The sequence below is a fragment of the Streptopelia decaocto genome (genome assembly GCF_964273445.1).
Source record: "Streptopelia decaocto genome assembly, chromosome: 7".
Classification (NCBI taxonomy): Eukaryota; Metazoa; Chordata; class Aves; order Columbiformes; family Columbidae; genus Streptopelia; species Streptopelia decaocto.
In genome coordinates this window covers 2,974,051-2,987,957 of record NC_138661.1, presented here as the reverse complement: position 1 = coordinate 2,987,957, position 13,907 = coordinate 2,974,051, and the positions used below count along the sequence as shown (strand labels likewise).

The following is a 13,907-nucleotide window of genomic DNA, read 5'->3' as shown; positions in this document are numbered from 1 at the left end:
CTGAAATAGTAAATCGGCTGGTGAGCAACTACCCAATGACCCTACTTGCTTTGTCCTCACAGGATGTATATCCCTGCACCATCTCATGCAAAGGGAACTGAAATTTCCCCAAGAATCTCACCCAATAAGTTATTTATTTGCCCACTCTTAGAGCAAGATGACACCAAGCTCTGGGAATGAAGGCGCAGGTCTGGAGTATTCAGAGCAGCTCTCCTCATTATAAAAACTCAGGCCACGCTGCCCAGGACCCATCCCAGTTCAACCAGTTGTCACTGGTGGATGAGGCTTCCTCAGAGATGAACCTGCTCTGTCTTTAGCTTGAGAGGCATGTTCTCTGTAAGGGTAAAGGAACAAGGGGCTTTTTCTCTTACCCAGACCCTGGTTCTGCTGCTCCCACTCGATGGTGTCAGGAACCTGGTAGGACACCCCGGCCAGCTGGGCCACCGGGTTTTCCAGGCCGGCTATGGGCTCCTGGGAGGTCTCGCCTGGAAGTGTGAAACCTGGCAGCTCCGTGTCGCCCTCCATGCTTTCATCCAACGAATCCATGTCTTTCTCCTCCTCATCTTCCTCTTCCTCCTCCTCCTCTTCTTCCTCTTCTTCATCCTCTTCCTCTTCCTCAGCCTCTGGCCAAGGAGACACAAAAGCAACATGAGGAAAGATCCCACAAGGCAGAAGGTTCATACATCTCTATAGGTGAGCACCAAGCCAACCAGCTGATACCACTTCTCCAAAGGCAGAGCAGTGGAATGAACTCGTGCCTGTTTTCTAACAGGAAAGACACCCAAAGGGGTTAATTTGAAAGAGCTCCCCACTGTCTGAAGTTGCTAAGTAACAACGAGATGTTGACTGCCAAATACATTAGTGGGAAATACTGTTATTTTGCTTCCTAATAGCGGAGTACAAACAAGCGTGTGTACAAATACCCAAGTATATATAACTATACATACAGATGTAACTACAGTGGTCCCTGCTCAACTAGTTTCAGCTCCCTGATTTCCAAGCTTGGAGGCAGCAATAAGTTGGTTCTATTTTTAACTTTTATTAGGCCTTTCACAGCTCTGAGAAGGACGCTGCTTTCCAGCCCAACTAGGGTCATATGGGTCCTCCTCCCTAAACAGCATCTCGCTTTGATGTGCGCTGGCAAATCACACAGGAGAACGGCGGTGATGGCCATGATCCTTGGCAGGTTCGTACCAGCATTCCCGTCACAACAGATTTACACCAGACACAGGTATGAGCAAGGAACACTTAGCTCAGCATTGGAAAGAAGGCGGCACCGCCAATACTCCACATGAGAGCAGATCAATGTGACGGCGAGGAAATCCCTGCGGATTCTCCACAAGAGCAGATACCTGTCTTATTCCAAAGCTGACCGCGCCGTTAGCATATGGAGAGATAAATATTTAAGGTATGTTTCTTTGCTAGAATCTAAAATGGCAACACAAGAACAACCATAATGGATGAAACCAAAGGCCCTTTTCTGCCCGCATCCCATTTCTGACCACAACCAGCCCCAAATGCTGAAGAAAGTCCGGAGAAGGGCACACATGAAGCCAGGCTTCCCAGTGTCTCTTCCCAGCTCTTATTAATAGCTATCAAAGACTCAAGGCCTCTCCGAGCCACAATTTGCATCTGAGCTATTTAATAGCTACTAATGAAGCTATCCAGCATGAAAAGATAGTATCTGGAATAATGACATGCTTGAACTTCCAATAGTTAAGTTTTTCAAAGCTGAAAATTAAAACACAATATTTTTGAGCTTTATCTAATTTACACGAAGCTCTGCTCAGCCCTGTGGAAAAACTCCTTCCCGATGTACTCAGCCTATGAGACCTCATCCCTCTGCATCTCAGCAGCGGCTTTAGCCAGGGGTCTAAGACCATGCTAAAAAAATAACGATCCAGCACAATTGACGTTTGTTATCTAGATATCATTTTATATCTCTTAGAGTTGTACCTCATACAGCAATAAGATGGGGCAGCTGAGGTGGGACACCTGAAGGGGGTGCACGTATCGCACCTGCTGGAGGTAAAGCAGGTGATGCTTCACCCTTCTCCTTTCTGCAGTGGGATGCAATGTCATTCCAGCACAGCTGTTCCGCAAAACACCCAAGAAACAAACCAGAGAACTTTGGGAAAGCTATTTAGTTGGTGGCTTTTAATTAACCAGGGGGAGCTGGCCTCCTTTCTTTGGCCTCTGCTTCACAGATTGGAACACCTAGAGAAATCAGTGCACGTTATAAAAACACAGTGTTCGCTGTGCTGTTACATGGCATCTCCTTTCCTTTATTTCAAGGATTCACTTTAAAACACTGCATGTTTTCCAGCTCACCAAACAAGACAATCCCAATTGCCACCTTTCAATCCAGCCCTGCAGTCCATACGAATGAGCTGCTGTTTGATTTTAGCTGCATCATCCTGCCATAGCACGGCTTTCAGTACCTGGAAAGGAATGATCACTCCTACAAACAATTATACCACACAGAGCATCTAATGGAGCTTACAGGGATGCAGTTAGCCTTTTAAATTCCCATTACATTTTATAGGCAGTTTCTGTCTTATAATGTGCCCATCGTTTCAAATCAACATAAGAATTTTCTCTATCAAACCGCGTGTTTCCATACAAAAGACGCGGCTTCTGTAAACCTGAGAATGGCACCTGGAGAGCACTTGCAGGAAACCTGCACAGACAAACTAATGTAGGTCTTTTGCCTCTGCTGAGAGCTATAAACATTCCCAAACTTTAATAGCAAAGACACAAAACAGCTACCACACCGGAGAGAAGCAACACGAACAGAGCTTTTCCCTGGATAAACCAGGTAAAGCAGCCAAGAAAAAACAGGGATCAGATATTTATCTCTGAAAAACTAGTTTGGGACAAGGCTTTTAGAAGAGTCTTGTGATTTTCGTGAGCCAAATCAGAGCCACCTGCCTGGATCTCGTGTTGAAGCAGCAGATAACCATCGCTGTACCTCCAAAGCCTTGCGGGCAGCCAAGCTGAACACCCAAATTGAAAGTGCCAAGACTACTTATCACATCTGATCATCATCAAGCTACATCTATCATCACACAGCCACAGTGTAAAGACATTAATAACGTAGCCCTTGCAGCACAATGGCTGCAAGGGGAAGGGAAAGGGTTCTTCACTTCTTTCCTCCTCCTCTCTAGCTCATTCCCACTTCTGCAAACAGCTTTTTAAACCCCCATCCCAAAATGCCAACAGCTTGCCTCGCCACAAGGTGCAGCGCAGAGCACCACTTGGTGGCCACAAGGAGGAAGCTACACTTTAAAACAAAAATCCACAGACTCCACAAACATTGGATTGCAGGGGCAGCTGTGGGCAGGGGGCACATAGCACTTGGTAGTCTCTGAAGATGGAAAACGGAAGAGAGCATCACACAGCTGGACCTCAAGCTGGAGGCGTGTGCTCCACAACAGAGCCTTTACAAAACTCATGTTTTCCTGCCTAACTTGGCACTTTGGGGCCTTTCAGAGGCCTCAGCAGCAGCTTTGAAAGAAAATAAGTAGAAGAGACTGAAAGTAGCAAGGAGTGAAGGTGCAAAGGCCAACAGGTTCACAAGGCATTTGGATTTTCATGAGCATTTGTAGCCCGTTGTGAACTGTGTTGCGTACCATGCTTGTGTACGCTTCTCAGTAACATGGCAAAGGTCCATGTTACAAAGTCAGGCATTTGATATCTGGAGCCCAGCTGCAGGAATGCTTCTGAACATCCGACACTGCCGTCCCTGGAGGTTTTTAAACTCAGATTGGACATGGCACTTAGTGCCATGATCTAATAAATGGACTAGAGTTGGACTCGATGATCCCTGAGGTCTTTTCCAACCCAGTCGATTCTGTGATTCTGTGATATCGCAGTTTCTGCTGGCAGCCACCCTTGCTCTATAGATCTTCATATTACATATAAGCTGATTTTGTTACTCCATTTGCATGCACCAAATCCCAGGTCTTGCTTGCGATGTGCACACAGACCTACCCATGAGGGATGGGATCCTGTGTCCTCTCCTGGTGACACCAGGACACTGAAACACTTACAGCCCAAGTAGATGTTTGTGTTGTCTCCTGCGGTTACAGTAATATGAGAGTATTCCAGGGCAGAGTTAAAGACTCATCTCCAAGGGTGAAGAAATCCAAAATCTGTCGCTCTTTGACAGACTAAATAAACCCTGTATTCTGCAAAGCAGGCTCTGCTTCACCTTCATTGAAATAGAAAAATAAAGAAACAGGAAACTTAACACCTCCCTGCTGTGACAACAGTACAACCTCGGAAAGATGCACGCAGCAGGAATCCCAGGAAAATGAGATTCCCACTTCACATGTCAAAGATTTTAGTTTTGAAGGGCTTGACAACCTTGTAACAGGCGTTCACATTTTCAGGTTGTGAGAAGCTGTAGGAGAGCACCAAGAAAACAAGTCTGAGGCAAAATAACAAATTTTTAGTGGAGCTTTTGGTGGTTCACAGCTTTAATAGTCAAAGAAACAGCCATGGTTGGGCTTCACCATGGGGGTCCGTACTGATCCACTAGCAACAGTGGTGATACCCATAGGATGGGACTTGCTGTTTCAGGACGGCACCTCCAAGTGTTGCCATCACTTAAAAGAATGAATCCTGCCTACAACTGCTAACCTAAAGATACGTAAATCCTTTCAGTTTAAGGTCAGTCTGCTCATATAACAAAGAGTGACTTGTAAGACAACTAATCATGAACTACAGACACTTCCGACCTTGTGGCTTTAGACCTTTTGAAGCAGCACAATTAGTTGAGTCTTACTTTAGCAGATCTCTCAAGACTGTTGGATAAAGTGTCCTTTAGCTGAACATTGCTCGTTATACACTAAAATGATTATGTAGTGCAATATGCAAATGTGTAACCCATTGGCTCTTTAGGACTGCCCTGAATAGTGCTAAGATTTTGTATATAATGTCTTTCACTTTTCTCTCTGGCCTGCTGGCTTTATTCCAGCTTCCAGCCTTGCGCAACTCTGTAATTAACAATATCTCATCTCTGTGTGCTAAATTTGGCTCATTTGCATGCACACTGGGTAAAGAACCCTATTTTTAGGACAATGAAAGTGCCAACAGCCCATTCTTCATAGATGGCTCCTGTCAGCCCTCGTGCTTCTCCCACAGCTGCACAAACGCATCCCCCTCCCAGGGAGGGGAAATCCAAACCCCACATTACCAGCAGTGCTGTTATTTGTACAGGCCATGGGGAGCAGCACCAGCAAGGCACAACTGTCAGGAACCCACTAAAAAGGCAATAAATAAAGGGGTTTTCTTTTTGGTACAATGGCATGTAACAAGCTGGAGCTGAAGCCACTGTTGTCATAAACTTGCTAAAGTCAGAGTTACATCGGAGCCTTTGTTTTCGGTTGCAGAAACCTTCACTGAAGAGGGATGTTTCTAGCTTTAGATATTTCCTATTAATGCTTGCAAACATTTTTTCCTCCTTAGGTGATTCCAGAAACCATCATTTGTCGGGTTTAGCACACAAGAGGAATGCCTTGCTGTGCCCTGAGCTGTGAGAGTCTCATTAGAAGGTGACAGAATCACTCAATTTCAAAATAAACTCAAACTGGGGATTAAAAACAAAAACCACCCCAAAACCAAACAAACAAAACCCACAAACCACCCAAAACTAAAAAGGCGGTTGCAGGACAAAACCTGGAGTCGTCATTTTCTCTGTCTTTTCCCTTCCCAGCCTCCTTCACACCAACCTCAGAGGACAACAGTGTCTGGACAGTAACCCAGAGCATCGTTGTGCTTCATTATACTCTAAGCTTTGATTTTATATGGTACTCAACAGTGCAGGGTCTGAATGCCTAGCAGCATCTGATGGGTGTCAAGAAAATTGTGATTAACGAGCGGGCAGCACTAATTGGTTTGCAGTGGTGAGCCCACTCTTTGCATGACTTCAGGGAGACACAGGGTGCCAAGAGCTCTCCTGTACAAGCACTGAGCAAAAGCTCCTGCAAGCTGAGTGGTGTAGATCTAGAACTTACCTCCACGAAGCAAAGCAGAACACTATGGAGCATGATGATGCTGATTTGGAAAGCTTGGACTCACACACCATTCAGCAAAATTCTACTTTTCAAGAAATTGTGGCTGGCCAAAACACAGCAGAGGACTCATGTTCTGCTTTGATCTCTACAACAGCCCCACAGACACCAAACGAGGCACCTAAGAGCCACCATGATGCTGTCTCTTGGGGCAACATTTTTGGTCAAAGCTACCCCTTTTCTCCCATCTACAGGTCTTGTTATGCAACAGATCAATGGAATTTTTAAGTGTTAAATTACAGACTCCAAAAGGCTGGAGCGAGCAAGCTACAGGAGCAGTCGTATTAATTTGTGCCCCTGTTATAACTCTGTGGTATGAAATGAGGAATGATGTGAATGCTGCAGGGATGCTGCACCAGGGTGAGACAAATAACACCCATTTCACACATGGACCATGCACCTGAGGAGGTGATTTCTTTTCCTCCTGTGTGTCCTGGAGCCACTTGCAGGGAAAGAGGGAGCAGGGATAGACTGAAGTGTCTTGTCCACCGTGCACCCCATAGCTTATCTTCTTCTACTTCACACCCCTATGGCAGCACTGGGCCTTGGTCACCCATGTTTTCATAGAGCATGGGAAGAAGAGGAGTGTAAATAATGACAGGATTATGGCCAGAGCTCTACGACTACCTTCTCCTGCCAGAAAAGGAGGAAGAGGCATTAAGAAGTCTCTGCCAGATGGTTTTTTCCAATGAGGTTCATTTTCTGCATTGCTTTTACAATCACAGCCGACTGCCAAGGCAGGAAGGCCTTCCTAGGACAACTCTTTTATTATTAATCTGTTGCTTTCACGTGATCGGTAACAACATCACTGTCCCACGTCTCCAAAATGCTGCCAAAAACAATTGCTTGTGACAGCTTGGAAGGAGACAGCTGTTAGGAACGTAGACAGGCTCTCATCATGCAGACGGCTTTCTGGGCACAGTGTACTGTGGTGGGTGAAGATACCCAAGCAAGTAGTGGGTGCAGAAGCTCTAAAAAGATCATCAGGCTAAAACCTTCAAACTGATGAGTTCAGCTAAGCCCAGCTGTGGTCACTGAGAACCCCTCTAGGGTATTTGCAGCTTGTGCTGCATGAGCATAGTCTTAAAATGTTTTTTATGGGAAGGCAAGCCAAATCAAAGCATGGCCTGTCATGGGAATTATCAGCCTCTGGCTGATTGCACAGAGCCAAGGAAAGGGGCAATTGGGAAGAACACATCCCTTGGGTGGAATCCTACCACACAAATCAAGTTTCAAGAGAAGAAAAAGTACATAGAATCACAGAATGGTTTGGTTAAAGATCACCTAGTTCCAACACCTTCCACTAGACCAGGTTGCTCAAAGCCCCATCCATCCTGGGCTTGAACACTTCAGGGATGGGGCACCCACAGCTTCTCCAGGAAAGTTGTTCCACTGTCTCACTACCCTCATAGTGAAGAATTTCTTCCATGTATCTAATCTAAACCTACCATCTTTTAGTGTAAAACCATCACCCCTTGTGCTATCACTACATGATCTGGTAAAGAAATGCGGGTTTATGGAGGTCACAGCACAACCTCCGTTCCTTCTTGCTGAAGATATAATTAACTTCAGCAGAATTTCACTGTTGCTAAATATTGCATTTAAACACCATACAGTTTATCATGACCTGTAACGCTTTACTCTTCTTGCCAAAGCTCAAGTCCTGCACAGGGCTCGCTGACCTTGCAAAGACAGCACAAGGAGAGATTCTGATTCTGTTCTTCACCTACTTCCCCCCCAAAATCTGAGGGGATTCACACTTGCTTTTTCGGTCCTGGCTCATTGCCTGTCATAGGGGATGTGAGGCACTGAAAAGCTTTTGGAGACAAAACAGAAAGGTAAAAGATAGTCCAGCAGGGTCTGCTTCTGTATTAAGATCAGAAACAATCATTCCTAAGAGTCACGTTTCCAGCAGCATCCACCACAAAATCGCTTTCATACTGAGCCAGGCTGGAGAGTCAGTTACAGCAACACAAGGCTATTTTAAAACAGGAAAAAAAGGAGAACGCTGTAAAATACACAGTATGGCCTATAGCAAGTTTGCTCCCTAGTTGGCTGCAGGACATCTCTTCCAACCTGAAATATGCAGTTGCTGAACTAACCAGTATAAAAATCAAGATGAGGAAGAGGTGATTTCTCAAGTGAGGGCATTCAAATCAGTCCAGATTTAATGACTACGACCTGTAATTAGACAGAGCAGAACAAGAGTGATGAAGGCAGACTTTACTTCTCTCAACAAAACTCCATTTTCAAATGGAAAAGGGCTGTTGGTATAGTACTTTCTTCCAATCACAAAAAAAATAAGCCCCAGCAGAGATGTTAATTCCATTTTATCCAACAAAAAGCTGTTTACTTCTCTTTAGGAGTATCCAATTCAACCACACTGCCTGGAAAAGGAGTAAATAACTCAAGACTTAAGAAAACATTTGATTTCAGTTTCATAATCCATACCCAGCACAGATCCATTGCAGATGACATTGATTAGGGGGTGGATCTGTTATTGTGAGCAACAGTCTCCAGGGTACTGAGGTTTTAGCTCAAGTTCTATCAGACACCAGAAGGAAAGATGACTGCAAACCTACCCCAATCACTTCTAAGAAAGCAGCATGAGCACTGACAAGTCCTTCCTCTCCCTCCCGCAGCCTCCACCATCCTCTGCCAAGGGTAATGCTTCTCCCCAGGGTATTTTTGTGGAGAGGTTCAGGACAACACTGCTGGTCTGTCTTTAGAATGACAGAACAGTTTGGGTTGAAGGGACCTTCCCAGCTCCCCCAGTGCCCCCCCTGCCATGAGCAGGGACATCTTCACCAGCTCAGGTTGCTCAGAGCCCCGTCCAGCCTGGCCTGGGATGTCTCCAGGGATGGTTCAGCCACCACCTCTCTGGCCAACCTGGGCCAGGCTCTCACCACCCTCAGGGCCAACAATTTCTTCCTCATGTTGAGCCCAAATCCCCCCTCTTCCAGTTTAAAACCACCACACCCTTGCACCCATGCGGTCTGAAGTGTTGATGCCAGCCAGGAGGAAACACATCATGAGGTGTCCCCACATTTAAAGAGAACTTGTCATTAAAAAAAAATAAGCTTATGACTCTTCCTAGAAAATGAGTTAAGCCAGTGCTCTAGTCACTGCCTCCTGTGCCACTGACAAGAGGGACAGTATCCCAGCTGCCCTGGGTAGGACACAGAAATTGGAGAGCCAAACCAGTTCACAGGGTGGTTTGCTCTGGTTCCCATGCCCAAAGCTCCCCAGAAAAGCCCCTATCGCCAAACACAAACCCCAGCCATCCACAGCTCCCGAGGAAAACGCTTCTCACAAAGCCTTCAAAGCAAACTGCCACGTACCTGCTTATCTGCGCCCACCTCCCCAGGGCCGGGAAGGTGAGCTGCTTAATCCCCAGATTAAAACAAACACAAACTCATTAAAAACTCTCACCCACAGTGCGATTACCTTTCAATAGCAACAGTAGGGGGTTTCTGCTGGTTTTTGTTTAAGCTTGAAGATAAGCATGGGAAAGCTACAACATTAAAATGATATTCAAGTAAACTTTAATTTTTTGGACAAAAGAAAAGTCAGATATGGCAGATATGGTTAAAGATTCAAGTATAGCCCGGCCAGAGCAGGACCAACAGTGGGTCAGATTAGGAAATGTCACCTAACCTGCTGGAGGCAGAAGACCAGGGCCAGAATATCACAAAGGACAAAGTTACTTAAAGAAGTTTCATTCCTCTCCCAAAAACCATCTTCTTTGATCAAACACTTTCAGAAAAAGAAATAAAGCGTGGTTTTGATGCAGAACTCTATGACACTTTCTACATTTTTGTGCTACAAAGGAGGAGAATTGGGGATGAACTACCATCTACCGTGAAGAACGTGGAGGTCAACCTGCACCAGAGGGACAGCAGCTCCCATTTCAGTTGCAGCGATAAACTGGGAGCAAAACAAAAGTATGTACAAAACATTTAATAATTAATTCATTTTGCATGTGCTTTGTTTTGCACCTTCTGCTCCTTGCCAATTCAGCTGATATCTAAAGAGCTGGTGAGGAATTATAGTATCAGGCACATTAACCATGCTGGGTTAGGTGCCTGTCTTATTTACACCCCTACAAACCTCATTTACATTTCCAATGAGGTTACAGAGATTTAACAAGGCAGGTCTTGATCCAGGGTCCAAATAGCAGTCCCAGTCAGAGCCCTGATTTCCAGAAAAAACACTGTTCACATCCAAAAAAATAAGACAGGTCCTTGTACTGTGACACAGCTTAGAAGATAAATGTAAGGAAAATTTGAAGAGTCTATGTAAATGGCTACGAGTTCTGAAGTATTTTCTGAAAAGAAAGGCAACCACTGCCTTCACTTCTGAAGTGACATGCAGCTTAGATTATTGTGTACAAGAAGAACAAGATGCAAGACAAATAGGTATAGAAAGAAGAAGAGGACTAGGAGAGCTCTTCTCACTGAAATTAGTTAAGATTCAGTTTCCTTGGAAAGGTAAAATTGAGTACACAGGTCAGCAAAGAGCAATAGGAGCTGTTTAAAACCAAAGACAAGTGAATACTGTAAAATTACCATGAGGTTAGAATCACAGAATCCCAGAATGTCAGGGGCTGGAAGGGACCTGGAAAGCTCATCCAGTGCAATCCCCCCATGGAGCAGGAACACCCAGATGAGGTTACACAGGAAGGTGTCCAGGCGGGTTGGAATGTCTGCACAGAAGGAGACTCCACAACCCCCCTGGGCAGCCTGGGCCAGGCTCTGACACCCTCACCAGGAACAAGTTTCTTCTCAACTTTAAGTGGAACCTCTTGTGTTCCAGTCTGTACCCATTGCCCCTTGTCCTATCATTGGTTGTCACCCAGAAGAGCCTGGCTCCATCCCCCTGACACTCCCCCTTTCCATATTGATCCCCATGAATGAGTCCCCCCTCAGTGTCCTCTTGTCCAGCTCCAGAGCCCCAGCTCCCTCAGCCTTTCCTCACACGGGAGATGCTCCACTCCCTCCAGCATCTTGGTGGCTGCGCTGGACTCTCTCCAGCAGTTCCCTGTCCTGCTGGAACTGAGGGGCCACAACTGGACACAAGATTCCAGGTGTGGTCTCCCCAGGGCAGAGGGGCAGGAGAACCTCTCTGACCTACTGACCACCCCCTTCTAACCCACCCCAGGTCCCATTGGCTTCCTGGCCACAAGGGCCCAGTGCTGGCTCATGGTCACCCTGCTGTCCACCAGCATGCTGTCCACCAGAAAGTCTAACCCACCCCGATTAACCAGGAACAGATCACCTTCAAGAGCTATATGGTTAAGATGATCTCCCTCTAGAGTAGCTGAGTTTAAGTCATCCATTTTCAGAGTTACGGACTGTTCCTGACACCACACAACAGGTAGAACATCCCCAGCTTTTCTAAAAGCTCTAAGCATTCTCCCTGACAGCTAAATTGTGCAAGCAGCTCACTCCCAACAAAGCCTTGAAGCAAGCCTAGATGACTGGAACCAGCCTTAGGGTTTACACACTGTTGCAGAGCAGGTTTGGATTTTAGGGTATGTGGTACATGAAAAATAGGATAGACACATCAGAACCACCAATGTATAATACTCTTCCTTGTTCTCTTCAAAGCACCTATAGGAGAGCAGCAAGAGCCATATTTGTTCCTCTCTCCATCTCAAAATCACAAGTGGACAGTCTCTAAATCCCAAATTAATGCTGCAATGGGCCAAGCTGGAGTTTACTGAGCTGCAAGGAGTGGGCATCATTCATCTTCAAATGTTTTCCTGAAGAGCTTTGATGCACCCAGGGTAGCATATGGGGGTGGGGGGTCTAACTGCAGAAGGGCTTCTCTGGACTTGTGGGTTGATCACAAGTACCTCAAGAGGCAGCTGTCACTGCTGCATCTGGGCAGCCTTAGAAAGTAACATAGCAACATCTGCCCTACATGTCAGAGGAGGCTGGTCCTTGCAGGGTTTGATGAACGCCAAGACATCTTCCCATTCTCCATTCCATGTGCTTTTCTTCACAGTCACCACCACCCTCGAGCCCTTTCAGTGAGACCTTGCTGTCCAGGCAGGATGGTGGCACACAAGAAAACCAAGCTATGAGTGTGCATTGACAGACACCGACCCACCCTCACCAACAGCCACAGGCAACAGTGCTGTAAGCTTGTCACATTGAACTGGGTTGTCACCCAGGCTGTGACAGGCAAGCCATCACTCCTGGCAGCAGGCTAGTTCTGTACTAACTGCTGGCTTGGGATTAGCACACAATGATGACATGACCTTCAAGGAACTCACAGAAAGTGAGCTAACCTACCTTCTGCTTGCCCTCAGAGCATCCCTGGATCGCATCCTGTACAGAACCGTGACAGGAGCTGATCAGATCACAATCATTTTGATTGGCAAAGACCCTCAAGATCAAACCCAACTGTTAACCCAACACTGGCACTAACCCATGTCCCTGAGAACCTCATCTGCACATCTTTTAAACCCCTCCAGGGATGGCGACTCCACCACCGCCCTGGGCAGCCTGTTCCAGTGTCCAACAACTCTTTCCATTAAGATATTTTTCCCAATATCCAATCTAAACCTCCCCTGGTGCAACCTGAGGACCAGCCAAGGGCACCGGCTGCTGCTGTTCTCTGCCCAGCAGGTCTCAACTGAATACTGCACAGATCTCGCAGAGGAAGGAACGTGGCAAGCTGGTTGGAAAGTTATACCAGCCAAATGCTGCCATGGTCATGGAGTGCAACCAACTCCACCCATAGGCACCACGGTGGACATGACAGCAAAGGAGTCCAGTCCAAATGCATTATTGTTTCCTTCAAAAGAGCCACTTTTCAAAATGCATTAGGAGGCTCACACAGTGGTCCCAAGTATTCAAGCTGAACTAGATTATATCATTTGGACTCTAGACGTCCTACAGAGAAAGCTGCAGTGTTTAACTTGCTAGGGAGATACAAATTTTGGGCACAGGGACAAAATACATAATTAAGTCTCTCAGACAAGTAAGCCTCATCCTCTGCTGTGTCCTCTCCTCATATCCTATCATCCCTTTATAGGATTTCTCCAGCTAGGAAGGGCAAGTAGAACCAGTCTCACCACAGAGTCAAGGTAAGAGAATATTTGCTACCCAGCTAATCTCTCCATAGTCTAGTAGAGAGGAAGATAAACCCACCTTGAGACATAGTCAAAGCACCTCATGTTTGTCTGTGCAATTTAGTTTTTAAAATAGTTTTGCATCCAAGCCGGGTAGGGGAATGTACTGATGCAATTTACTGCAGGCAGTTTGGCACAGATGGGCCCCAAGAAACCAAGCTAGCTGAACAGCAGGGGTTTATATTTAATGATGAGCCAGGCCCTCAGCAAGACAAGTCAGGATGCCCCATGGAAGGCACTGGAGACCAGCCAAGCTCACTCAGCTCCTTGCATTTCTTCCACCAGTGAGCAAGGCACAGCCTCCCCACAGAGAGCCAAGATCCCTCATTAGGGACCCAAGCATATGTCTGCAACAGCAGCAACGTCTGATCTTCCATCGATGCTGGTGAGGCCAAACCTCAAATCCTGTGTTAGTTTTGGGCCACTCACAGGAAAGCCCTTGAGGTGCTGGAGCGAGTTGAGAGAAGGGAACGGAGCTGGTGAGGGGCTGGAGCACAAGTGTGATGGGAGCGGCTGAGGGACCTGGGGGGTTCAGCTGGAGAACAGGAGCTGAGGGGAGACCTTCTGATCTCTGAACTGCCTGAAAGGAGCTTGGAGCCAGGGGGGTGTTGGTCTCTCCTCCCAAGTAACAAGCAATAAGACAAGAGGAAATAGCCTCAAGTTGCACCAGGGAGGTTTAGATTGGTTAT

General features: G+C 46.4%; 1 protein-coding gene across 1 annotated transcript in view; it reads right to left on the bottom strand.

Moving 5' to 3' along the window:
- The window catches only part of ARMH4 (armadillo like helical domain containing 4), a gene marked incomplete at both ends in the record, with an annotated part of 65,553 nt that overhangs the window by 44,198 nt on the left and 7,448 nt on the right, over positions 1 to 13,907 (bottom strand). The window contains one exon of the mRNA XM_082058084.1: positions 372 to 623. Coding sequence (XP_081914210.1) covers positions 372 to 623 — 252 coding nt within the window. The remainder of the gene's footprint in view (positions 1 to 371; positions 624 to 13,907) is intronic.